The sequence below is a fragment of the Haemorhous mexicanus genome, chromosome 24 (genome assembly GCF_027477595.1).
Source record: "Haemorhous mexicanus isolate bHaeMex1 chromosome 24, bHaeMex1.pri, whole genome shotgun sequence".
NCBI lineage: Eukaryota > Metazoa > Chordata > Aves > Passeriformes > Fringillidae > Haemorhous > Haemorhous mexicanus.
Window position 1 is genome coordinate 4,601,495 of NC_082364.1, and position 25,248 is coordinate 4,626,742.

Sequence of the window (25,248 nt, forward strand, 5' to 3'; positions counted from 1 at the left end):
GATGGATGGATGGATGGATGATGGATGGATGATGGATGGATGGATGGATGATGGATCCATGGATGGATGGATGGATGGATGATGGATCATGGATGGATGGATGGATGGATGGAGGATGGATGGAAGGATGATGGATCCATGGATGGATGGATGGATGGAAGGATGATGGATCCATGGATGGATGGATGGATGGAAGGATGATGGATCCATGCATGTATGGATACAACTCTTTGACCAAGGCATCCATGGAAAACAAGGAGAAGGGGCTGTGCTTTGTGCCAAGGAGGATCTCGAGGCTCAGGAGCAGGGTGGGGAGGGTGTCGTGGTGGTGTCACCTGTGAGTGCCCTGATTGAATGAAGCTGCCTTCAAACCAGGGAAAAACCCTTCTGTCGCTGCAGGAGAAATTCTGGTTGGATTTAAGGAGAGGAGAACCCCCAGACCTGGGAGCGTGGTGCAGCTCAGTGGGGCTGTGCCATCTCTGATCCTGAGGATCTTCAAGCTTGTGTGGACACCAGCATATTCCATTTTAGTTAAAATCAAATCCATCATTTGAGTGGTGGTTCAGGTGACTTCCAGTCATCTTTTACACCCTCTGCACTTTTGTTCTACAAACCTCTCTGGAGATTTTCTGGATTTGCAGGAGGATCCTCTCCATCCTCACTCCCAGCAGCCCCTGAGGTGCCCTCAGTGCCATTTCCCACCTTTTTTTTGGCTGTTTGATGCACATCCCTTCCCTGTTTCTGTGCACCCCTTTCCTATTTGCTTGTTTATCCCTCAGAGTGGATTTTCAGGGCTGTGTTTCAGGGAAAACTCGACCTGTGGCTGTTCCACAGACACAATTACCTTTCAAACCCCCTGAAGATGGGCTGCAAGTGGATACTTACACGAAATAAAGCAGGACTTTGGGTGTACAAATAGAACTTGAGTTTTTTCTGGTAATCTGGCCCTCATCCCAGCCTTTTTGAGGGATAATCATCGTTCCAAGAGAGGTTTTCATGGACTGTAGCATACACTTTATATTTCACTGTGTAATGGAACCTTCCCTACACTCAAGGAAAACAATTTACAGAGCTAATTGCTGAACTCTGCAGATATAATCCTTTAAATGGGCTCTGTTAGATAAGAGTTTATGTTAAAAAAGAAGAAACGTTCTAGAGGAAAATTATTGTTTAGGGAACATTGATTTGCATGAATTAATGTTTTCACTTCAGCTGAGAGTTAAAAATGGATACTTAAGCTAAGCCCCATTTCAGTGTAACATCAATGCTTCATTAGTTCTGGTGTGAGCTGAAATCCATTGTTTGTTTGCTTTTTTGTGCTGTCAAACTTCAGCTGGCACGGGGTCAAACTGCCCCAAAGATTTCATTTTTTGAATTAAACAAGAAAAAAATAAGAAAAAAATAAAAGCCCCGCATGGACTCTGGGAGGGGAGGCTGGCTCAGAGCTCTCTTTGTTACTCACAGCTTCAGTTTAGACATTGCTCTCCACCCTCCTGTCTCAGCCTACTTATCAGGGAAATTAGGGGTGGTGTTAATGATCTTACCTGACACCGTTGTGGCAGGAATGAGCTGATGAATATTTGCACAGTACAATATTTGTACAGAGGTGCTGCATCACTTGTGCTGCAGGAGCAGCCATCTGTCACATCTCTCACCTTGAGAGTCTGCAAGGAGCGTTTGGGGCCGGGGGAACTTTTACAGAACTTGGGGTTTTCATTGCTGGTTTTGTGGCTTAGGTTTCAACTCAGAACTTAGCCCAGGTCTGAGCCTGCTGCCAGTTCCTTGCAGTCCCTAAAATCTGGGTTATGGCCCAAAGTGAGAGGTTCAGCACTGATTAGATGTTCATAACAAACTAGATGCAGTATTTATTGTAATTTTATTTAATTCCACTCCCTTTTTTCCCATGTAGCCAAGTGCTGGTGGCAGACTGAGGGAGAAGGAAGGACCCCAGCCTTTCAAAGCCACTCCGTGGAACACAGGGTATGTGGATTTGTTCTCCATGGTTTTCTTTAATTATCCTGCAATTTCTGTGCTGTTCTTACCTCAGTTGTATTCAGAAGGTTTCAGAATCAGGGAACCCAAAGAGGAAAGAACTGGGGAAAATATTCACATTGAGGCCACTCCCAGCACGTGGCCAGAGCTGGGCTCTCCAGCACTCAGCAACTGAGGAAAATCTGGAGTTAATTTCTAATTTCACCATGAATTCCCTTCTTTTGCAGGGTCTGCCAGTGCTGGTGAAGTCTTTTTTGAGGAGCACACAGAAAATCTGCTGTCCCAAATCCACCTCCTTCCCACTGGCCAGCAGCCTGGGGAGGAGCTGTGTACAGGTGAGATGTTCCATCCTGTCACTTGCAGGGATCAGCCTTTTGTCCCTTGTGCCAGCTGGGAATGGAACTGAGAATTAAGAGCTCAGGAACTTTGAAACTCAGATCTTTTTTGTGTATTTGTCCTGTGATATATCACACAAACCCATTGCTGCCACCATTTTTTAAATTGAAATTAAGGGGTGGGAAAAGGGTAATCTTTAAGGACCCTTCCAACTCAAATAATTCCACGATTCTATGAAATTCCTGGGTGCAAAAACACACATTAAGTGGAAAACAGACTTGACTCTCACTGAGATCATTAAAACCTCCCTTTATGTTTTTGGACACCCACCATCCTGCTCGGAAAACTGGATTTATTTTTGAAATCCCTCATTAAGGATGGGAATTTCACGTCAGGCAGACGCTGTCACTTTCTCCCAGCCCTTCCAGCAAAAATCCATGTGCAGTTTGGTGCCTTGGGCTCTGAGATTGGAGGATGGTTTGAGAGCATTTCCCCCTGGGAGCTGCAGTCAGATGAGTTGCATGGGCCAAGTTTAATCCCAAAGTTACAACACAGGAAGAACCCCCTGAAAACATCAGGAATTGCCACAGGACTTGGCCAGGAAACACAGCCTGGGACACTCTGGGTATTAGCTTTAATCCCCTCTGCTTCTATTTTGAATTTTCTGTGTTCTTACTCACTATACCACTTTCCTTTTTCACCCCGTTTCCCCGTGGCAGAGGGAGGAGGGATATTTTGGAAGCTGGAAAAATTCCAGGAATTCCTGCAGGGTTTCTGAACCTGGCACTGCCCCTCTCAGACCCTGGGATTCCCACAGAGATTCCCCAGCCTCCCACAAGGCAGGTGACAGGATTCAGGTTCCTGAGGGGATGAGGGAGTTGGGATTTAGGGGCTCCTGCTCCTTTAGGCTCAGCAGGAGCCTGAATGCTGTCAAAATATTGCCAAAATATGGCCAAAAAATCAGGAGCAAGTGCATCCTTGAGCTGGCTGGAGCCCTGAACAACCTGGGCTAGTGGAAGGTGTCCCTGCCATGGAACTGGATGAGCTTTGAGGTCTCCTCCAGCTATTCTGGGAATTCTATGAGATTTGATTTATTATTATTTTTTTGTTTCCTCCCAGCAGAATGAAATATTCCAAGGGTCCTCCTTCCATTCTGCCACATGTTGTGGCAGGAATTCCTAGGGGGGGAAACTCCAAACCTGTCACAGAGCAAAGCCTCTTTTTTTGAGGAGCAAACAGATCTCACTTCTATTCTTTTTTCCCCCTTTTTCCCTTGAGCTGAAATTTGGGAAAACCATTTCACACCAGGTGGTGAGCTTGGAACAAGCAGGGAAAAAATAAAACCCCTCTGGTGTTTGCTGGTTTCTTAGGTGCACCACCGTGCCCACAGCTCCTCTCAGCACTTCCAGAGAAAGTTTGTGTGAGTCCTAAAATAATTCTGTGCCTCTGGCCCACCAATATCCCCATCTGGCCAGCCTTTTATAGAGTAATTACTGTTTGACAGGCACTGCAGCTGGGGCTGGGCTTATTTTGGGTCAGGAGATATAAAAAGCTGCTTGTGAAGGAAAAAAAAAGAAATAAATAAGATGCCTGCGCTTGTTGATCTGTCATCCTAAACAAATGAGTGCAGGGAGTTGTTTCTTCTCATTCTTACTTGCTGCTTCTTTTTGATTTATTTTGCTTTAAGGGTCATTTGTGAGAGGATTGGTTTGGTACTGAAGGCATCCAGATACGTTTCTAATTACCAAAATTCTAATTATTCTGGGCTGGTGTGGTGGTACTGGGACAGTTTCATGGGGTGCCACAAACCCAGGAGAAGGGGTCAAGGCTGAGCCATGGGAAATCCATTTTCCTGAACAGGTGAGGGGTGGGAAGAAGCACCTGGAGAGGAAGGTCTGTCCTCCAAACCCTTGGATTTCTGAGCAGGCAGCTCATTCCCACAGCTCTGCGTGGTGGCAGCAGCATTTTCTCGAGTCCAACATCAAAGTCCTTCCCCCTTTCAATGCCTTTGATATGCACATGGATATTTCTGCACATGGATCTTCCATTCTGGCCATGGATGGATGTCAAGGAGCCAGGGGAGGGAGCACAGGACCAAGCACAAACCCTCCTTGCCTGCCCCCAAAACCCAGGTGCCTGTGTGGGAAACAAGTTGTGAGGCTGTTTATGGGAGCAGAGCTCAGGAAGTTGGGATATTCCATCCTCTTTTCCAGTTTCCCATGCTGGGCTGGTGGTTTCACCTCAAAACTCGATTTCACAGAAGATCCCAATATTTTTAGTCATCCTAGGAAACAGTGTTGTCCACTGGGGTGGAGCAAGTGGCTCTGGATCAGGAATCAGGGCTTTGGTTGTGTTTTTTCTGCTGTTTTTGTGGCCTGGAACAATCCCTAGCACTCTGCTGCACCTTTTTTAACAGCAAAATGGGATTATAACACCTTGTCCTGGACTATTTCAAGATGAAATTGAAGTTTGGAGAGCTTTTGGCATCAGAGGAACGGAGCAGTTTTGGGAACTATTCCTGTGGTCTGGCTTTATTCCCACCCCAGCTTCCTGAGGAATTGTGTCCATGGGATGGATGGGGAGCAAACCAGGAGAGACAGGCAGGGATCAAATCCCTTCAGGGCAGTTACACAACAGAGCAAGGAGGGCTGCAGCCCTGGCTTGGCTTCTCCTGTCCAAAATTCCAAAATGCACCTGGAAAACCGTCTCTTAGAACAAAAAAAGACAGGGCAGCTGATATTTCAATGGCTGTCGAGACAAGGGAGATGTGAAAATGAATATTCCGGGGATTTTATCTTTGAACTGGGAATCTGAAAGCAGAAGGGAGCTGGGAACAGTCCTTGGCTCAGGAATGGCTCTCAGGTTTCTTGGCTCTTGTTCTCCATCCGCTGTGCCAGGCAGGTGGGGAGTGGAATCCTGGAATCCTGGCCAGAGGCAGATCCATCCTGCTGAGGGAAACACAGCCATGGACACGATTTTTCTCTGCTGGGTTGGGGTTTCCTGTCAGGCATCCATCATATCAGAGGAATATTGTCAATATCCATCACATTATTCCTCATCTTCATCTTCTTGCTGCTCCTCCAGGTGCTCCATCCCAGCTCTGACTTCTGCTGGATATTTCCATATTCCTGGTAAGAATCTGATTTCTTTTTTTTTTTTTTTTTTATTTTTTTTTCCAACCACAGCAAACCTAACATGTCCAGGTAAATGTTCCTGTAGGAAGTAACAGGAAGGAGAAAAATTTGGAGCCAGGCTGTCATGGATGGAATCTTATACATCCTAAAATTACCCTGAGAGCTTTCATTTTATTTAAAAGGCTTTTATTGATCAGAAAAGCTGCATTCAGAGGCTCTGTCCTGAGTAGCTACAACAGGTTTAACCCACAGCAAAGATCTTATTTGGGTTCATTTGATCATCCTGGCTTTTGCTTAATTTCATGCTTCTCTTCAAGGCAACAGGGAAAGCCTCACATGGTGCAGAGACAGAAAAATAACTGCAGCTCTCCTTCCAGCCCATTAATTCTCCTCCATGGAGCTCTGCACCAGGGTGAGCACACCACTGGGAGGAATCACAGGGCAGACATCTCCACACTGCAGAAACTCCCAAAGAAATAAAAGTGGGTTTGTTTTGAAGCTGGGTTTAATTCGCCTGTCCGAAGCCGTGGCCGGTTTTGGGAGCTCAGAACATTCTTGCTGTTCTGCCTCAGGATGAAACTGAGATCATAGGAACTGCAGAGAGATCCCGAAATATTTGAAGCTGTTTCAGTAACTGTAGACCTAATTCCGAGTTCTTTGCTGAGTGAGGCCAAGCAGGGATTTGAACCTGATTTTTATGCACGCTCTTTTCTTCTCTCTCCTCCTTTCAACTCCAAGTTCCATCTTATATTAAAGAAACCATCCCTGGGGATTTCATAAAACTGCTTTATTCAGGTCAGACTTTATTTTTTTAACTGACCTGGTGTCTTGTGTCCAGCCACCCCCACCCCTGAAACAAATAAATAGGTTCAGCAGTGGAAATTTTCTGAGGAGATTTTCCTGTCCTGATCAACAATTTGTGTTATTTTACAACAGTCTGGGTTAGAACTCTGCCTAACAGAGAGTGAGGGGAAGGTCCAGGATGGGAAAATCTGGTATTTAGGGACAGTGTCCATCCAGTGGATGGCTCTGCTGGGTTCATTGACCTCTTGCTGTCCTGGACAGAAAAGGAAACTCCAGTTTTTCTTCCTTAGTCCGGATGCTGACTCACCTGAGTGGGGAAGGCAAACAGCCACAGGGCTGCTGTTCCCTGGTGTCCCAGTGTGCCTGGGGACAGCTCATCAGCTGCTTGGCTTTGCTTTTGGAGTTACTCACCCCTCTCCTGGCCCCCAGGTCTCTGTCACTGCTGAGTGAGTTCTTTCTCCCAGTTTGTCCCAAAGCCAGGGGCAGTGTTTGGGTGTTTGGTGTCTCCGTGATGCCCAGGGTCAGTCCCAGCCTGTTTTGGTGGGTGCTGGAAATCTGTCCTAGCTCCTCTGTCCCCTCCCTGTGCCTGCTCCCAAATCCTGCCTGGCTCTGGGGTGGATTGACGAGCTGTCCCAGTGCTGCTGTGTTTCACTGCCCACCACCAGGATGTCCCTGTTCCCAAATTTCTGCAGCCTGGCTGTGCCCAAGCAGCACCTGGTCCAGCCAGGGAAGCTTTCTGTGGCTTTGGGGCGTGTTCCCACACTCTCTGCCTGCTCCAGAAGCTTTCCAGGTCCCTTCAGACCAAAAATCTTCCTAAACTCTCTCTGCAGAGGGCATCGCTTACGGTGCTGTGACACTTCCCCTGGTGTCCAGAGAGCACCCAGCTGGGGACACCAGCTCAGCCAGGCTGCTGGCCCTGAGCAGAGCCCGGGCAGGATGCTGATGGTCCTTGGGTCCTGCTGGCTGTGGCACTGCAGGTACCACCCTGCCACCCCTGCCCTCCCCCGTGGGCACGGCTGGGAGTGCCGAGACACGGGCAGGCAGGGCTGGAATGCAAATGCAGCCCTGCACAAACTATTGATTCTGTGGCTGGCTGGCTCTCCCCTGGTGATAGGCCACAGGCAGAAGGCAGCAGGGTGAGGAGGAGGAGGAGGAGGAGGAGGAGGAAAAGCTGTCATGATGGTTCGATGCTGCTGCGGAGCCAATGGGAGGAGAAGCCGTGGATTGGGCTGGCAGAGAGCAGGGCTGGGGGGGCTCTCTTAGCAACAGCAGAGAGCAGCTCTGCCCCCTCCCAGCCTGCAGCCAGGCTGGAAAGTTCCTGATGATGGCCCTTAATGTATTTGTCTCGCTCGTGCCAAGTTCCTACGTGATCTGGGTGACTTTGCCGGCTCTTCCCTCTTCCCTGTGGCCCTCTGGAAAGGCTGGAAGGGAACCTTTCCTTTCTCTCTCTGCTGCTACAGCCAACAAGTCAGCTCAAGGTAAAGAGATCAGCTGCTGGAGAGCTCTGAGAACAAAAGGGAGTTTCGTATTCTCTCTTTGTGGCTGGTGTTTTCCTCTGGACCTCCCCAGGGCTGTCTGGTGCCACTTTTGTGCCAGTCTCTTGTGCCAGTGTGAGCTGGACACCTGGACTGTGCTCCCACCTCTGCCAAAGAGTCCTTACATGAAGCCAGGTGAATCCCTACCCTTCCAAATCCAGGTCACTTTGGCCTTTCCCAGTCAAACCCTCCCTGTGACCTGCGGGCTGACAAAGCCCGTCCCTGAGAAAAGTCCCTGCCTTGTCCCTTCTCTGCCTTACAGCAGGAATTGTCCCTGGGCCTCTCCCCTGCTCAATCTATTGCTGCTTTAACCAACCAAAAAATGAAAATAACAGCTGAATTTGTCCAAACCTCCAGAACATTTCTTGGAGACGAGCGCTGGCGCTTCCAGCACGGCGACCTTGGCTGTCCTCCCCTCACCTGCCGCCTCCTCCTGCTGCTCAGCCTGGTTCCTGGCAGGGTTTGCAGCCTGGTGGCAGCCTGGCTTTGGTGAGCCCTGCATCTGTGCAGACGGCGTGCATGTCAATTTATAATTTATATTATAGATAACAGCACCAGTGGGACGATGGAACCCGGCCTTCAGAGGGTCTCGGGCTTTGAGTTGTTGCTGAAATCACCCCCGAGGTGTTGGAAAGTCTCTTTTTCCCAGCCCTGAGCTCAAAGAAGAAGTTGGGATTCCTCAGTTCTGGTTCTCAAGGCTGTTCATTTTCTCTTATCTGTTCCATTCTCTCTCTGCCCTGCTGAGCTCTGCCCAGCAGGTCGGGCTGTGGCACAGTCCCTGCCCTCGGGGTGGTGTTGGCTTTTTATACTAAAACTACCTGTACTTTATTTACCATAACTTCCCAATCCCCATCACCTGTGTCAGACAGCGAGCTTCTGCTCTAAACCAATCCAAAGTGCCACCATCCCAGCAGGAGATGGAGGCCAAGAAGAAGAAGAAGGACAGGACACGCCCAGATCCCTCCATCTTGCCCCCTGAACCCCCATTCTAAATCCCCAAAATTCATCTTTTTCACCCTGTGATAAATTCACTGTCATTCCACACAAACCTTTGCAGCTCGTAACTCCTCACACAAAGCTGGGAATTGTTTCCATGGGCTAAAATCCAAGGCAGAGGTGGCTTTGCCTCCATGCCAGGGTCTCTGAGCCCCTGCCAGGTCTGGAGCCCTCCAGGGCAGCCAGAGGAATCTCCCCCCAAACCCCTCCATCCTGCCTCCTGAACCCCCATTCTAAAACCCCCAAAATTCTACATTTTCACCCTGTGATAAACTCACCAACATTCCACTCAGACTCTTGTGGCTCACACAAAGTTGGTGATGGTTTCCATGGGCTAAAATCCAAGGCAGAGGTGGCTTTGCCTCCATGCCAAGGTCTCTGAGCCCCCTGCCAGGTCTGGAGCCCCCCAGGGCAGCCAGAGGGATGTCCTGGGTTCTGACAGGAGGTGGCCCATGGTGGCTGGGTCAGGGAGCCTCTCTCTGCAGTGTCAGGGAATTCAGTCAGCTGTCAACGCTTCTTAATTAAAAATAGCTGAGACTCACTTGCATTCCTGTGCTGGCTGATGGCTCATTTGTCATCTTGTCCTCTGCTCTGCAGCAAAGCCCCTGAACACCTTCAGGAGGAGCAGAGGGGGGAATCCCTGTGGCAGGTAAGGGAGCAGAAAATCCAGGCCAAATGCTGCTCCTTGGGTCAGGAGCTGAGCAGGGTTCAAAGGGAATGAGGGCACAGGAGAAAATGTATTCATGTTAAATTTATTTAGATGTCTAAACCCATTTTATATTTATTTATACGTATAAAAGCTCCCCCAGGAGTGTCAGGAACAAATCAAACTGTGCTGGGGCTACAGGAAACTTTCCTTGTGGACAAACCAACTTCCATTTTTCCATCTTGAATTTCCAGCATCTTCCTCTGGCCCAGTGCTCCCAAAAACCCATTTTTTTGTTTCAGTCTGAGCCAGGCAGACCTTTCCTAGGTACACAAGTGCCTGGATTCCTAATTCCATGCAGAATGGAATTCAGTGCTATCTGTGACTGCTATCACCTTCCAGTGGGTTTCACTGATTTATCTGGGATATTCCTGAGGGGACAGCGAGCTGGGAGGTCACCCAGAGGTTCAGGAGCTGCAGAGGGAAAGAAACAGCAGGCTGTGATAGCCTTGCTGAGGGAAAATGTATCCCCCTCCTCCTGCCAAAGAAAAAACCGGATTTACTGCGATTCTCACTAATGCTCGGAGCCAGGGGACAGTTTTGGCACGGTGAGAACTTTCTCTGGCTTCCTTTTTCCAAGTAAATCAGAGGTGGAAGGGCATGAGGCTGCCTGACTTCCTGAACTGGAAGTTGCATCCGGATTAGCATATTTAATTGCCTGGGACTGGCCTAATTTCCATGAGTTTCAGTAATCCCTTTTGGAGCCCGGGGCTGTGCTCAGTCCCCACGGCCCCGGGCAGTGATGAATTCCAGCATTAAATTGGAATATTGCTGGGAAAGCCCGTCCAGGGTGTCCTGCACAGCCCCACCAGCCTGCAGGGAGGGCAGGGAGGGGATTGGATTTTGGATTTGCTCATCCCAAACTGGGATAATTCCCCTGAACCTCCCAGGCTTCACCACCCAGTGACCAACTGGGACCAGTCTGAGCTCCCAGTCCCGCTGCTGAGGGGGGAGTTTCTGCCCAGCCAGTGATCCCCCTCGGGAATGTGCTCCTGCTGACCTGACTGAAGATCCAGAGACACTTCTGCATGTTTTATTTCCTGCAGAGGGGAATTTCACAAGCAGCTCATGGGATACACCTGGTTTAATTTGATTGATTATCTTCAAACTGATTTTTTTTTTCTCAGTCTAGTTCAAGAAAGCTGTGGAAGAGTTTAGAGGGATAAACATGGAAGTGAGCTGATTTGTTTGAGGATTTTAAGTTATTCTGAGGTGGGCTGGAACTGAAAATCAGAAGCAACAGGTAAAAGCTCATTTGAAGCCCAAAGCTGAGGACAGAGCTCCGTGTTAGTCGAGACATTTTCACTGCAGAATCTTTTTTTTTTTTAAACTAATTAAGCTCTGATGACTTCAGCTGTATTTTCAGCCTCTGATTAAGGGCATGATACTAATTAAACTCTTGAATTATTAAAAATGCAAATAGTCAGACCTGTGTGCAGCAGCAGATTTGCTTTTCCATGCTCCAGGACAGCAGCAGGAATATTTGACAGAGTCCCTCGTGGTCACAAATTTTTCTATTCCCTTTTTTATTGGTGGCTGTACTCCACTGGATGCAGAACTAAAAAATTCAGCTGCTGGGGTGTGAATGTCTCCAGTGCCTTGCAGCTACATCGAGAGCTTTGATGAAAACACAGCGAGTTTGGGGAGGAGCTCTGGGTTTTTTGACATTTTGGCTGGTTGGGCTGTTGGGATGGAAATGCCAGCCAGCCCTTGGAGGTGCTGCCAGCAGCAGAACTCCTGGAGCTGCCCTGGAGCCCCCACTTTGTTGTCATCACTCAGGTGTGGAGCAGGATGGATGGTTTGCACCTCTAGCTGTCCCCCCAGCTCCTGTCCCTGGGACACACACGGGTTTTCAGAGAGGTGTCCCCACCCCAGGAGGTCTCACTGGGGCCTTCCCTTCATCCCAGGTGTGTTCCGAGGTCTCACTGTGGTGTTCCCTTCATCCCAGGGCTGTTTTGAGGTGTAATTGTGGCCTTTCCTTCAGCCCAGGTGTGTTTTCAGGTCTGACTGAGGTGTTCCCTCCATCCCAGGTGTGTTCTGAGGTCTCACTGTGGTGTTCCCTCAATCCCAGGTGTGTTTTCAGGTCTCACTGTGGTGTTCCCTCCATCCCAGGTCTATCTTGAGGTGTAACTGCAGCCTTCCCCTCATCCCAGGTGTTTACTGAGGTCTCACTGTGGTGTTCCCTCCATCCCAGGTGTGTTTTCAGGTCTCACTGTGGTGTTCCCTCCATCTCAGGTGTGTTTTTAGGTCTCACTGTGGTGTTCCCTCCATCCCAGGTGTGTTTTCAGGTCTCACTGTGGTGTTCCCTCCATCCCAGGTGTGTTCTGAGGTCTCACTGTGGTGTTCCCCTGATCCCAGGTGTGTTTTGGTGGTGGCCCTGCCGAGCAGGAGGGCTCTGAGGACGTTTTGATCCTCAGCAGGCACCAAGGCCCTCTTTGGAGGAGTCCTGGTGTCCAGCACATCTTAGGAAGGGGTTTTGGGACCAGAAGTGGGGTTCCTGTCCCGTTGGAGAGTCCTGCAGGGGTGCCATGGCTGGGCTTTCAGCTGAGCTCAGAGCTGCAGCCTCTGACTGTCCCAGTGTCACCCTGTACCCAGGTCGTGCCAATTTCTGTGGTTTTTATAAAAAACGTTGTGCTGAGCCAGAGCCAAGAGCTTCAGAGCTGCCTTGAATGCCACTGCAGCATCTCTGCTGTGCCCTGTCACCCTTCTGGGGCCGTGGCACTGGTGCCTGTCCCCTCCTGAGCCCTTTGCCACCCTGGAGGCCCTGCTGGCCCTGGCGGTGGCTGAGCCAGGACCAGCTGGGACACTGGAGGGATTTCAAGGAGCCAGTGCAGCTGTAACCTGCCCAGAGGGATTTTCTTCCTGCTTGTGCCTGGGTAGCTCCTCTCAAAGACATGAAATCAGGTGCAGGGGGCACTGTTCAAGTGCAGCAAGTGCACATCCTGTTTAATGACCTGTAAATCTCCCCGGGCTGCAGTGACAACAAATTACTGGAGTCACTTACCAGGCAAAAATGACCCAGTGGCTGCAGCTGGGAGCAGGCAGGGGCAGGGGCAAAGCCGTGGGTTTGTTTGGGTCTCCTCCTGACTGTCCTTTTGGTGTTGAAACAAAGGAAGAAGTGGTCATTACTTCACCTATCACAAGGGAGGGGTTTTTTCCCCCCTCCTCCTGCTCTAATGGGCTGCAGGTGTTTCACAGCCAGCCCAGGCTAATCAGGACAGACTTTCTGGCCACAGGCCAAAATTATAAAACTGTCCAGGGAGAGAAGAAAAGAAAAGACAAGGGGTGGGGGGGTGGGAAGGAAAAAACCCAACAAAATAATAAAGCAAGCGAGGGAGTCACTCCATGCTGAGGTTTTGTACTTTTGTGTCTCCTGAAGTGAATACATCAGGAATCAAAGGTTTGAAAAGTCATTCAGCCTCTCCAAAGGACAGGGGGAACCATCTGCAGGCCAGGATGGAGCTCTCTGCTCCCCTGGCACCAGGGGAACCCTGGAGCAGCTCCAGCAGAGCTCCCACAGCTCAGGGGTGTCACAGCCAGGGGCTGTGCACAAATCACCACCAGGACAGGACTGCTGGGGAAGGGGTCTCGAGCTGTTCTATTTTCCAGCATCACTCTCATTCCATGGCTATGGCAATGGGAAATGCCAGCAGCTCACATCCCAGGCAGCAGCCCAAGAACTCAATGCTACAACTCACTTTAAAAGTTTTTTGCCCAGTCCCACAAAGCCAAAGCACCCTGACAGTATTTATATCTGTACAGGATATATTCTATACTGACAGTGGTTCCATCCCACCCCTGTAAGCACAGGTACCTCTGGTTAAACAATGCTGGCTGATTTCAAATCCAACACTGCTTGTGAGCCTGAAACACCACGCACAGAGCTCCATTATTAAGCTTAGAACTCCCTAATATTTGCCTAGATAAACTTTTCTGCAGCTTAGGGAGTTATTCCAGACAAGCCTTAACACACAGACCATTGTTTTATTTGTCCTTTTCTACTTCTTACATAATTTTTCTGCTGACCAATCTCACAGCTCCTGCTCAGCTCCAGTCACAGTTCTGCTGCCTCTGAGGCCTCCTGCAGCTTTCCCAAACCCCTCAGATTTGATGGATTCCCACAAGGGGGGATGTGGGATCCTGGCTGGGTGTGGGCATCCTCCTGCCAGGATAAGGTGTGGGACCAGCCCTGGAGTGCAGGATCTCCATAGTGACAGCAGAGCTGCCAAGGAAGCACTGTGGGCTTGGCCACCAGTCATTAATTAATCCCTTTTCAGCAAAACTGGAGCTGCAAAGACAAGGCAGAGCTCTGCAGGATTTCAGTGCTGAATTACCCTTGAGCCTCACCTGGACAGCAATTCCCTGGTGTCTCCTGGAGGCTGGGGAAGGGAAGATGGGCTGGGTGAGGAGAGGGTGGCAGCCCCTCTGCCCTGCCAGCTGGGCTGGGCTGCACCTTGCCCAGGTGCTGCTCTCTGGGGTGGGAGCCAAGGAGCAGCCAGGAGGAGGGAGCCCAGGGAGAAGCTGGGTCTGAGGCTCTGGCTGGCTCCCAGCAGCTGCTTTGCCTTGCCCTCAGGCACTGTGGCTGCTGCTGAGAGATGCAGCCCCCAGAGGAGCCCCCGTGCCATTGTGGCAGTGCCCCGGGGACGCCCCTCACCTTCAGCTTCCTCAGGCAGTCCCTGAAGGTAAGTGAGATGTGTCCAAGCCTCAGGGCATGTCCACGGGAGCTGTCTGGGTTTGGGGTGTGAATAATGAGCACAGCTGAGGGGGATGAATTCACAGATGCCATCTGACAGAGCCCAGGCACCGGTGCCTCACCCAGATCTGTTCAGAGCCAGGCTTTGGCTGGGGCCAAACGCTTTGTGCTGTTTGTTTATCTAAGAGGTGGGTTTGGATGCTCAGCAGGGAAAAAAACCCACCAAACAACAAAGCCTCGAGTGATTGATGTGAATTATTTTCATTTCAGATCTCCTTCTGGCAGCTGGGTGAGAAGGGAATGCCATGGCCGAGGAGGGATTGCCAGGGAGGGATTACCAAGGTTCAAGCTGAATCCCAAGGGAACAGGAGTCCTGCGTGTCACCTCTGCTCCAGGTCAGTGCCTTCTGAGCCCTGAGGAGCATCCCTGATCCCTCAGGCCCTGCAGATGGTTTTAGGGGTGATCCAAATGGCACAGTGGAAGTGCCCTGGTGTCAGGAATTACAGAGTTGCGAGGCTGAAATGATTCAATAAATTGGATTAGATCAATTTTTTCTTATAGGAAGCAAATGGCTGGTGAAAAGCTTCAGGAAGTGCTTTATGATCAGGCAGAGTGAGTCACTTTTGAATTTTGTGCTTTTTTTGCATTTTGTAGTCGGTTGGAAAAGTCTGTGAGCTCTGGCTTGTTTGCAGTGCTGAGAACACCGTGACACTCCTGAAAACACAAATAACAGTGGCAGTGAACAGCAGCTTATCAAGCCTTTTCTGATGGCTCAGAAATCCCTGGATTCCTTTATTCTCCACCCTGGGAGTATCCTGTGCCTCACTTTCCGGCTTTGGGTGCCAGCAGAGCCCAGCTGGGGCAGTGGAGAGACAGAGCCACACGGATTTGGGGTGGCAGGGACATGACTTCATGTTCCTTTCTCCTTCAGCTTATCTGAGGGGAGGAAACTGGGGGCCTTATCTTTTTTGCAGAGTGGAAAAACTGATTTCAAGTGCACATGTTTGGAGCTGCAGCAGCGAGCCAGGCTGGCTTGACTAAACCACAAAATGTGACTGAGCCTAATTAGAAAGCAGGATGCCTCCCAGCACTTAAAGGTTGCTTTCAAGATTGTGATGAGCTGACAAAACAGATTAGTGAGAGGTGGGATTGGTATGAGCCGTGTTTGGCATTTTCCTGCTCCGTGGCAGCAACAAGAGGCCCTGATGAAGATCAGAGCCCCCCATGCCTGAGCCGGGGTGAATTCACTGCAGGGGAATGCACAGGTAAATTGTGCATTCCATTTGGGAATGGGCCAGAGCTGGGCCCAGAGCTAAATGTTGATCTGTTTTAAGCCACAGGAGGAGAGGTTTAGATGAGATGTTAGGAAGGTGATCAGAGGGTGCTGAGGCCCTGGTAGAGGTTGCCCAGAGATGCTGTGACTGCCCCTGGATCCTGGCAGTGCCCAAATTCAGGCTGGATGGGGCACCCTGGGATGGTGGAAGGTGTCCCAGGGGTGCACTGGATGGGCTTTAAGGTTCCTTCCAACCAAAATCATGCTGGGATCCCAGGAAGGACAGCCCTGAGAAGCCAGGCTCCCAGAACTGATGCCCAGGGAGCAGGCACTGCAGTCTGGCAGCTCCTGAACCCTGCTGGACTGTCTGAGCAGGGGGGGGAGGATTTGGGGAGCTCAAGGAGGGCCCTGAGCATTTCCCACACGTTTCTTCCCAGGATTTGTTTGGTTTGAGGCAGTGCTGGATCCCAGTGCTGCCCATGGCATGGCAGGGCTGGGAAGGGGCTGGGAGGTGCCTGAGCCGGGGTGAATTCACTGCAGGGGAATGCACAGAGCTCCTGAGGGGATGGGCTGGGCTGGGCTGGAGGTGCTGCTGGGCCCAGAGCTAAATGGTGATCTGTTTCAAACTACAGGAGGAGAGGTTTAGATGAGATGTTAGGAAGGTGATCAGAGGGTGGGCAGGCCCTGGCACAGGGCTGCTGCCCCTGGATCCTGGCAGTGCCCAAGGCCAGGCTGGAGGGGCTTGGGGCACCCTGGGATGGTGGAAGGTGTCCCAGGGGTGGCACTGGATGAGCTTTCCCAAAACCCTGCTGGGATTCATGGCACGGCAGGGCTGGGAAGGGGCTGTGCCAGCCTGCTGGGGAGGGCAGGGCTGCTTTACCCTGGCACCTCTGCAAACCTCCCAGCTCAGGGCCAGCAGGTGCTTTGGCCAGCCAGGCCCTGCCAGGATTCCTCCCGCTGCTGTCCTGAGTTCCAACATCCACCTCTGCTGCTCACAGTCCCCTTGTCCTGCCTGCTCAGGGTTTGCAGGCTCCCTGGAGCCAGGGTTTTCCCTGCTGGCCCCGAGCTCGGAGCTGAGCCACCCCTGACAGGTCCCCCTGCCTGCCCTGCAAGCACATGAGGAGAGGTTTGAGGCTGAGCAGACAGCTGGGACGCTCTCCCAGGGCAGCCTCCGTGTCTGGGCCTCTGCTGTTTTTGTCCAAAGCCCTCCTGATTCCTCTCCAAAAGTGGTTCAGTCTGTAAAACCAGACCAGGTGCCTTTGGTCGGGCTCATTCCTGAAATACCATCTGGCAGCAAAAAAGCAGTTTGGATTGGTCTTTCAATAAGTAGGAAGTTCATTTCGAACTGGTTTTGGGTTGGTTTTTTTTCCCCCTCACTTAAAGCATTTGAATCTTTCCTTTCCAGATAGAACACTGACCTTGCTTGGGCCAGTCCCTGGTTTCAGACCTGATTTATTGCATCCTCTTTTAGGAGAGCTTCAGAATCACTCAGTGCCACCCTGCAGCCTCTGAAACCTCCCCTCCAGCACACATTCCCTGCACCTTGGCCCCTCGGGTGTTTCACAGAGTGAAGCTCCCAGCAGGTCACATGGGAGGTTTTGCTTTCCCATTCCACTCCTTAATTTGCCAAAACAGTGAGGGGAGGAAAAAAACCAAAAAAACCCAAAACCCAACAGACCTCAGCAGCCAAACTCGGTGGAAGAGTTTAAAGCTCTGCTTGCCTCTGAGCCTTGGTTTAGTTCTGCATCCCTGCTCGCTGCCAGGCTCTGTCCCCCAGGCTGCCCCTCCTGCAGACAGTGCCCCGGGGCTGCTCCAGGGCTCCCGGTGCTGCCTGGAGATGGGCCCTGCTCTGGGACAGGAGCTTTGCCAACCTTCTGTGCCTCCTTTGCAAACTCCCCCAAAGCATCTGCTTTGTTTCTGGGGCCGGGCTGCCCTGAATGGTCCCTTTGTGTGCTCTGCCCGACGGCTCCAAGCAGCTCTGGAGGAGTCTGAGATAAATGTGACAGCTCCAGCCCTGGAGAGTCCCCTGCACGCTGCCCTGCAGTGGCACTGGTGATGTTTGTGCTGCTGTGTCACCAGAGAGAGGGGAAGGTGTGGAAGGAGAAGATATTTAATGTTCTCTCCAGCCCAAACCATTCTGGGGCTCACTGAAGGACAATCCAGCATCTCCAGGGGATGAACAGCACAAAAATGGGAAATGGGGCTGTGAGGCTGCCCTGTGCCCCACAAACACACCCTAAAGCAGGGACAGCTCCTATCCAACAGTGACATGGGAACTGGGCCCTCCCCTGGGGACAGGGGACAGCTCTGCTGGGCCTCTACTCTTGGGGACACCGACCCTGGAGCTGGGCACCCTGACAGTGCCAGCCTGCGCTGCTGGCTCCCAGCAGGGACAAACAGAGCTGGGTGACATGCAGCAGAGCTGTGCTCCTGCAGGCTGGCACTGGCTGCCCCCCGAGCAGCAGCTCCTCGCTGCTCAGAGAAGGTTTCCACTGGATATTTTGGGCAGTTCGATTTCTGTTTAAGCACAGGGTGCAGGAAGAAGTGGTTCTGCCTCTGGGGCTGGCAGGGCAGCTGCTGGAGTGTCCCCAGCCCCAGGTGTCACCCAGAGGGAGCTGCTGGAGCTGCCCTGGCTGGCTCTGGACAGTGTTTGGCTGCTTTTATCTCTGCAGGCTGTCTGGGGGAGCCGGGCTCCGTGCACTGCCCACATCTAATCTGCCCTGCTGCGCTCAGCAGGCTCGGGGCCGGCACGGAGGGAGAGAAGTGGGAGGGGGAAAGGTGGGAGTGGAAAATCCATCCTTGAGGGGACAGCAGGAAAGCTGGGCACGCTCAGGGAATGGGCACGTCTTGGGAATTGCTCGGGACGTGGCCCAGTGAGTGTTTCTTGCTCCCCTTTTTTATTTTTTTGCCTCTTTTTTACTCCCTCTCGAAGACCAGGAGGAAAAGGATGGCTGAGGGAATCCCAGCTTGGGGATGGCCTTACAACTGTCACTAGAAAGTGTCCCAGGCAGGTGGCACCTTGATCCACCTCAGCTGCAAAGAATTTCTTTGTGTTCTTTCCCCTCTTACCTGGATTTCCATTCACCATCACCTCCACCTGGAGATGAGCTCTCTGCCTGGAGGATGTTCCAGTGTGTTGCTGCTGTTTGATTTCTGCTGTGGACAGGTGAATCCAGGTGGAGATGACATGAGGCTCCTCAGTGAGGGGAAGAAAGCAGGAAAAATTCCCAACAGATAAAAGACATGATTGCTTCGGGATGAGAGGGATGGGAGGTGATATCTGAGAGGAGAGGAGGGGCAGCAAGGGGAGGTGACAGCTGTGTCCTTTCAAGTGCTCACACTCCAGCATCAAAGTCCCCACGTGAATGTCACACACGGCCCTCAATTTATCGATATAATTTATATTTATTTTTATATATTTATTTATAGATTAATTTATATAATGTATATTTATTTCTATCTATTTATTTATCTATTTATTTCTATAATTTATATTTATTTCTATATACATTAGAAAATTATATTTATTTCTATATAAATTAATAGATTCATTTATCTCTTAATGTATATTATTTATTTATTTATTTATCTATTTATTGATAAAATTTATATCAATATATTTTTTATTTCTATCTATTTATTTATATATATAATTTAAATTTATTTCCATCTATTTATTTATCTATTAATTTATATAATTTATATATTTATATATTTATTTATTTATTTATATAATTTAAATTTATTTCTATCTATTTATTTATCTATTAATTTATATAATTTATATTTCTATTTATTTGTCTATTTATTTCTATAATTTATATTTATTTCTACCTATTAATTTATCTACTAATATATATAATTTATATATATTTTTATTTATTTATTTATCTATTTATTGATATAACATATATTTATTTCTATCTACTGATTTATCTATTTATTTCTATAATTTATATTTTTATATTTATTTATGTATCTATTTATGTCTATATTTTATTTTTATTTATATCTATATAATTTTATACATTTATAATTTTTATATAATAGATATTTACAGAATTTATTTCTATAACATAAATATATAAATAAAATAAAATAAATATCATTTATTTCTATAATTTGGGGATGTGCTCACCCTTCCAGAGCTCAGTAACCCACGCCCAGTACAGGCAGAGCTGGGATCACAGGATGCTCGTGGCACGTCCCCTGTGCTTCAGGGCTTGCTGGTGTCTGTTTTCTGTCTGCCCTGGTGCAATCAATAAATGCCTTTGCAGGCACCTGTGTGGCAGGTGACAGCTGAGCTGCTCGAGGTCACTGCGGGGGGCACCCGGCAGCCTTTGAAAAAGAAAAGGATTTTGATCCAGAATAGCCCTCACGCCCTCCTTCCCCAGTCCCTTGGGCCAGCTTGTTCCTAGAGCAGGGCTCTGAGAGCAGAGGGAGGGAATTGTCCCCTCTCGGGGGTGACCTGAGGGATCTGCTGCTGCTGCTGCTGCTGCTGCTGCCGCCTCCCGTCCTCCCTGAGCCCTGGTCTGCTCCTCCTGCCCTCTCATTAACACCTTGGTGACAATTAGTGAGGGGGAGGGGCGGGGTCTTGGTTCAGTCTCTGGTTGTGATTCAGCTTCTGGTCATGGTTCAGTCTCTGGTTGTGGTTTAGTCTCTGGTTGTGATTCAGTTTCTGGTTGTGATTCAACTTCTGGTTATGGTTTAGTCTCTGGTTATGATTCAGTTTCTTCTTGTGATTTATTTTCTGGTTATGATTTAGTCTCTGGTTATGGTTTAGTCTCTGGTTATTATTCAGTCTCTGGTTGTGATTCAGTCTCTGGTTGTGATTCAGTCTCTGGTTATGATTCAGTTTGATTTATTTTCTGGTCGTGATTCAGTCTCTGGTTATGATTTAGTCTCTGGTTATGGTTTAGTCTCTGGTTATGATTTAGTCTCTGGTTATGGTTTAGTCTCTGGTTATGGTTTATTTTTTGGTTGTGATTCAGTCTCTGGTTATGATTCAGTCTCTGGTTATGATTCAGTCTCTGGTTATGATTTATTTTCTGGTTATTATTCAGTCTCTGGTTATGATTCAGTTTCTGGTTGTGATTTAGTCTCTTGTTATGGTTCAGTCTCTGGTTATGATTCAGTCTCTGGTTATTATTCAGTCTCTGGTTATGATTTATTTTCTGGTTATTATTCAGTCTCTGGTTACGATTCAGTCTCTGGTTACTATTCAGTCTCTGGTTATGATTCAGTCTCTGGTTATGATTCAGTTTCTGGTTATGATTTATTTTCTGGTTATGATTCAGTCTCTGGTTATGATTCAGTCTCTGGTTATGATTCAGTTTCTGGTTGCTCTGGGTGCTCAGGCACTGATGGGAGCTGTTGGTATTTGTGTGAGCCCGGCGCTGTTTCACCAAGGTGAAATTTGGGTTCAGCCCCCTGTGCCTTCTGTCTCTGCTTGAAGCCCAGCCTGAGCCCAAGCAGATCCAGGTTCTCCCTGCAGAGCCCCCCTCCCCTCCCTGCAGCCCACCTCATTCAGGGCCAGGACAGCAAATGCAAATCCTGGGCCTGCCTTGCTCTGCTGGATCAGCCCAAATTCCCCCAGCCTGGTGCAGGGCCACGTGCAGGTGCTGTCTCTGTGGCAGTCCTGGCATGCAGGGGGGCAGCAGCCACTGTGGGCTCTGGCACTGCCAAGAGAAGGGCTTTTCCCAGGAGAAAGGGTGGATGCAGCATCCTGACCCTCTGGAGAACATAACCCTCATCCCTGGGACCCTTCATCATTCCCCCTACCTTCTTCCACCTCTCGAGCATTATCACTGTAAAATAAAGGAGCCCTGGTAGGATGGGCTTTTAAATTTAATTTTATTTTATTTTATTTGCTCAGGAGTAAAAAAATCCTGGTATTTTTACCAGGATAAAGGGGTGGAATCAGAATCCTGACACTCCGGAGAACATAACCCTCATCCCTGGGACCCTTCATCATTCCCCCTACCTTGCAGCTCTTGAGCATTACCACTATAAAATAAAGCAGCCCTGGTAGGATGGGATTTTAAATTTTATTTGATTTTATTTTATTTGCTCAAGGTTTTTTTTTCCCAGGATAAAGGGGTGGAATCAGAATCCTGACCCTTTGGAGCACATCTCCCTCCATCCCTTCACCCTTCATCATTCCCCCAACCTTGCACCTCTCGAGCATTATCACTCTAAAATAAAGCAGCTCTGATAGGATAGGATTTTAAATTTTATTTTATTTTATTTGCTCAGGGTTTTTTTCCCAGGATAGAGGGGTGGATGCAGAATCCTGCCCCTTTGGAGCAGATATCCCTCCATCCCTGGGACCTTTCATCATTCCCCCAACCTTGCACCTCTCGAGCATTATCACTCTAAAATAAAGGAGCCCTGATAGGATGGGATTTTAAATTTTATTTTATTTTTTTTATTTTATTTGCTCAGGGTTTTTTTCCCAGGAGAAAGGGGTGGATGCAGAATCCTCCCCCTTTGGAGCAGATATCCCTCCATCCCTTGGACCTTTCATCATTCCCCCAACCTTGCACCTCTGGAGCATTATCACTCTAAAATAAAGCAGCCCTGATAGGATGGGATTTTAAATTTTATTTTTTTTATTTTATTTGCTCAGGGTTTTTTTCCCAGGAGAAAGGGGTGGATGCAGAATCCTCCCCCTTTGGAGCAGATATCCCTCCATCCCTGGGACCCTTCATCATTCCCCCAACCTTGCACCTCTGGAGCATTACCACTCTAAAATAAAGCAGCCCTGGCAGGATGGAGTTTTTATTTCTCTTTTATTTGCTCAGGGGTATAAAAATGGTATCTTTTAACCTGTCAGTTTGCATTTAGAACCCAGCTGAGGTTTGAAAGAGGCTGTCCAAAATGAAACCCAGGAGTAATAGGAGTGTGTTGGGAGAGCCAGGAGGCATTGAATAGTCTCTGTGGTGGCAGAAAAGCCTTAGGCTTCAACTGATTGCTAATTATGTGGCTTTATTCCTTTTTAAGAAAATACCATGCAAGATTTGTGAAGGAGGTAAATGTGTTAATCTGTGCAGAGTTACCAGTTTTGGGGTTGGTGGTTTTTTTTTTTTTTATTTTTTACAAAATTCCCATGCCTCAATTTGCTTTTACAGCCTGGTTTGAAAACGAAGCCACATTCTCAAGTCCTGCCACCCATCTCTAAGAGATGTAAAGGGCACAAGTTATTCCACCTTAAAAAGAAAAGGGGGAAAAAAAACAGAAAAGGGAAAAAAAAGAAGAAGAAGAAAAAAAAAAAAAGCTCAAAACCCCACGCTGTGCAGAGAGGGAGAGAGTTACAGCAAGTGGGCCCCCCGCTTTTCTCCGAGGGGGAATGTAAGCAGATCCTGCCTGAAACTGCTTCACTCAGCAGTTTTCAGCTTGTTTTAATTGGCCTGGCCTGAAAGAATTCTGAATGCTGTACCTGTGCCAATGAAAATGCAAATGTTTCCCCAGCCAGGCTGGAGGGGCCTGTCCCCAGCACAGGGACAGGCTGGGAAATGGCAGGGCTTGCCCTGAGCCAGCTCGGGGGGACAAAGGGCTCTGGAAAATCCAGGGTGAGCAGGGACAGGGCTGGGCTGCCTGCTGGAAATCCAAGGGTGTTACAAAACCAAGTGTGAGCAGGAAAAATGCAGGGTTGGAAAACTGAGTGTGAGCAGGGAGAAATGCAGGGTTACCTGCTGGAAGTCCAAGGGTGTTGGAAAATCAACTGTGAGCAAGGAGAAATGCAGGGTTGGAACTCCCAAGGGGGCTGGAAAATTGAGTGTGAGCAGGGAGAAATGCAGGGTTGGAAAATTGAGTGTGAGCAGGGAGAAATGCAGGGTTACCTGCTGGAAGTCCAAGGGTGTTGGAAAACCAAGTGTGAGCAAGGGGAAATGCAGGGTTAGAACTCCCAAGGGGGCTGGAAAATTGAGTGTGAGCAGGGAGAAATGCAGGGTTGGAACTCCAAGGGTGTTACAAAACCAAGTGTGAGCAGGGGGAAATGCAGGGTTACCTGCTGGAAGTCCAAGGGTGTTGGAAAACCAAGTGTGAGCAGGAGAAATGCAGGGTTGGAAGTCCAAGGGCTTTGGAAAATCAAGTGTGAGCAGGAAAAATGCAGGGTTACCTGCTGGAAGTTGAGTGTGAGCAGGAAAAATGCAGGGTCAGAAGTCCAAGGGTGTTACAAAACCAAGTGTGAGCAGGGAGAAATGCAGGGTTGGAACTCCCAAGGGCTGGAAAATCAACTGTGAGCAGGGAGAAATGCAGGGTTGGAACTCCCAAGGGGGCTGGAAAATTGAGTGTGAGCAGGGGGAAATGCAGGGTTACCTGCTGGAAGTCCAAGGGCTTTGGAAAATCGAGTTTGAGCAGGAAAAATGCAGGGTTACCTGCTGGAAGTCCAAGGGTGCTGGAAAATCAAGTGTGAGAAGGGAAAACTCAGGGTTGGAAGTCCAAGGGTGTTGGAAAACCAAGTGCGAGCAGGGGCAAATGGAGAGTTGGAAGTCTAAAGGTGTTGGAAAATGAAGTGTGTCAGGAAAAATGCAGGGTTGGAACTCCAAGGGTGCTGGAAAATCAACTGTGAACATGGAAAATTCAGGGTTACCTGCTGGAAGTCCAAGGGTGCTGGCAAATCGAGTGTGAGCAGGGGAGAATGGAGAGTTGGAAGTCCAAGGGTGTTGGAAAACCAAGTGTGAGCAGGGAAAATGCAGGGTTGGAAGTCCAAGGGCTTTGGAAAATCAAGTGGGAGCAGGAGAAATGCAGGGTTACCTGCTGGAAGTCCAAGGGTTTTGGAATAACAACTGTGAGCAGGGAAGTCCAGGGGGGTCACAAAATCAAGTTTGAGCAGAAAAAATGCAGGGTTACCTGCTGGAAGTCCAAGGGTGCTGGAAAATTGAGTGTGAGCAGAGAAAACTCAGGGTTGGAAGTCCAAGGGTGTTACAAAACCAAATGTGAGCAGTGAAAATTCAGGGTTACCTGCTGGAAGTTCAAGGGCTTTGCAAAACCAAGTGTGAGCAGCAAGAAATGGAGAGTTGGAAGTCCAAGGGTGTTGGAAAACCAAGTGTGAGCAGGGAAAATGCAGGATTGGAAGTCCAAGGGCTTTGGAAAATCAAGTGGGAGCAGGAGAAATGCAGGGTTACCTGCTGGAAGTCCAAGGGTTTTGGAATAACAACTGTGAGCAGGGAAGTCCAGGGGGGGTCACAAAATCAAGTTTGAGCAGAAAAAATGCAGGGTTACCTGCTGGAAGTCCAAGGATGCTGGAAAATTGAGTGTGAGCAGGGAGAACTCAGGGTTGGAAGTCCAAGGGTGTTACAAAACGAAGTGTGAGCAGTGAAAATTCAGGGTTACCTGCTGGAAGTTCAAGGGCTTTGCAAAACCAAGTGTGAGCAGCGAGAAACGGAGAGTTGGAACTCCAAGGGTGTTGGAAAATCAAGTGTGAGCAGGGAAAATGCAGGATTGGAAGTCCAAGGGCTTTGGAAAATCAAGTGGGAGCAGGAGAAATGCAGGGTTACCTGCTGGAAGTGCAGCAAATTCAGCTCTGTGTGGCCTGGCACTGGGCTGGGGGATCCTTTAGTTCTCTCTTTCCATCTTTTGGGTTCTCTGGGTGTTTTCCCTGGCAGGGAGGGGCCCTGGGCCATCCCTGCATTTCCTGGGGATGGAAAACGGAGCTCTGAAACTGATCCCAGAGTCCAGAACCTGCAGGGAGGGGCAGGGAGGGCCCAGTTCCCATGTCACTGTTGGATAGGAGCTGTCCCTGCTTTAGGGTGTGTTTGTGGGGCACAGGGCAGCCC

The 25,248-nt window shown here is 49.2% G+C and overlaps 1 protein-coding gene across 2 annotated transcripts in view; it reads left to right on the forward strand.

Moving 5' to 3' along the window:
* LOC132338084 (uncharacterized) overlaps positions 1 to 25,248 on the forward strand; it is a 139,524-nt gene that overhangs the window by 62,800 nt on the left and 51,476 nt on the right. The window contains exons 3-6 of one of the 2 annotated variants that reach the window (XR_009489357.1): positions 1,910 to 1,980; positions 2,220 to 2,327; positions 5,413 to 5,459; positions 14,467 to 14,591. Coding sequence is in view for 1 of the 2 variants with exons in the window: in XM_059867250.1 (XP_059723233.1) it covers positions 1,910 to 1,980; positions 2,220 to 2,327; positions 14,467 to 14,591 (304 nt within the window). In the remaining variant the exon portion in view is untranslated. The remainder of the gene's footprint in view (positions 1 to 1,909; positions 1,981 to 2,219; positions 2,328 to 5,412; positions 5,460 to 14,466; positions 14,592 to 25,248) is intronic. The other variant, XM_059867250.1, reaches the window with a different exon arrangement.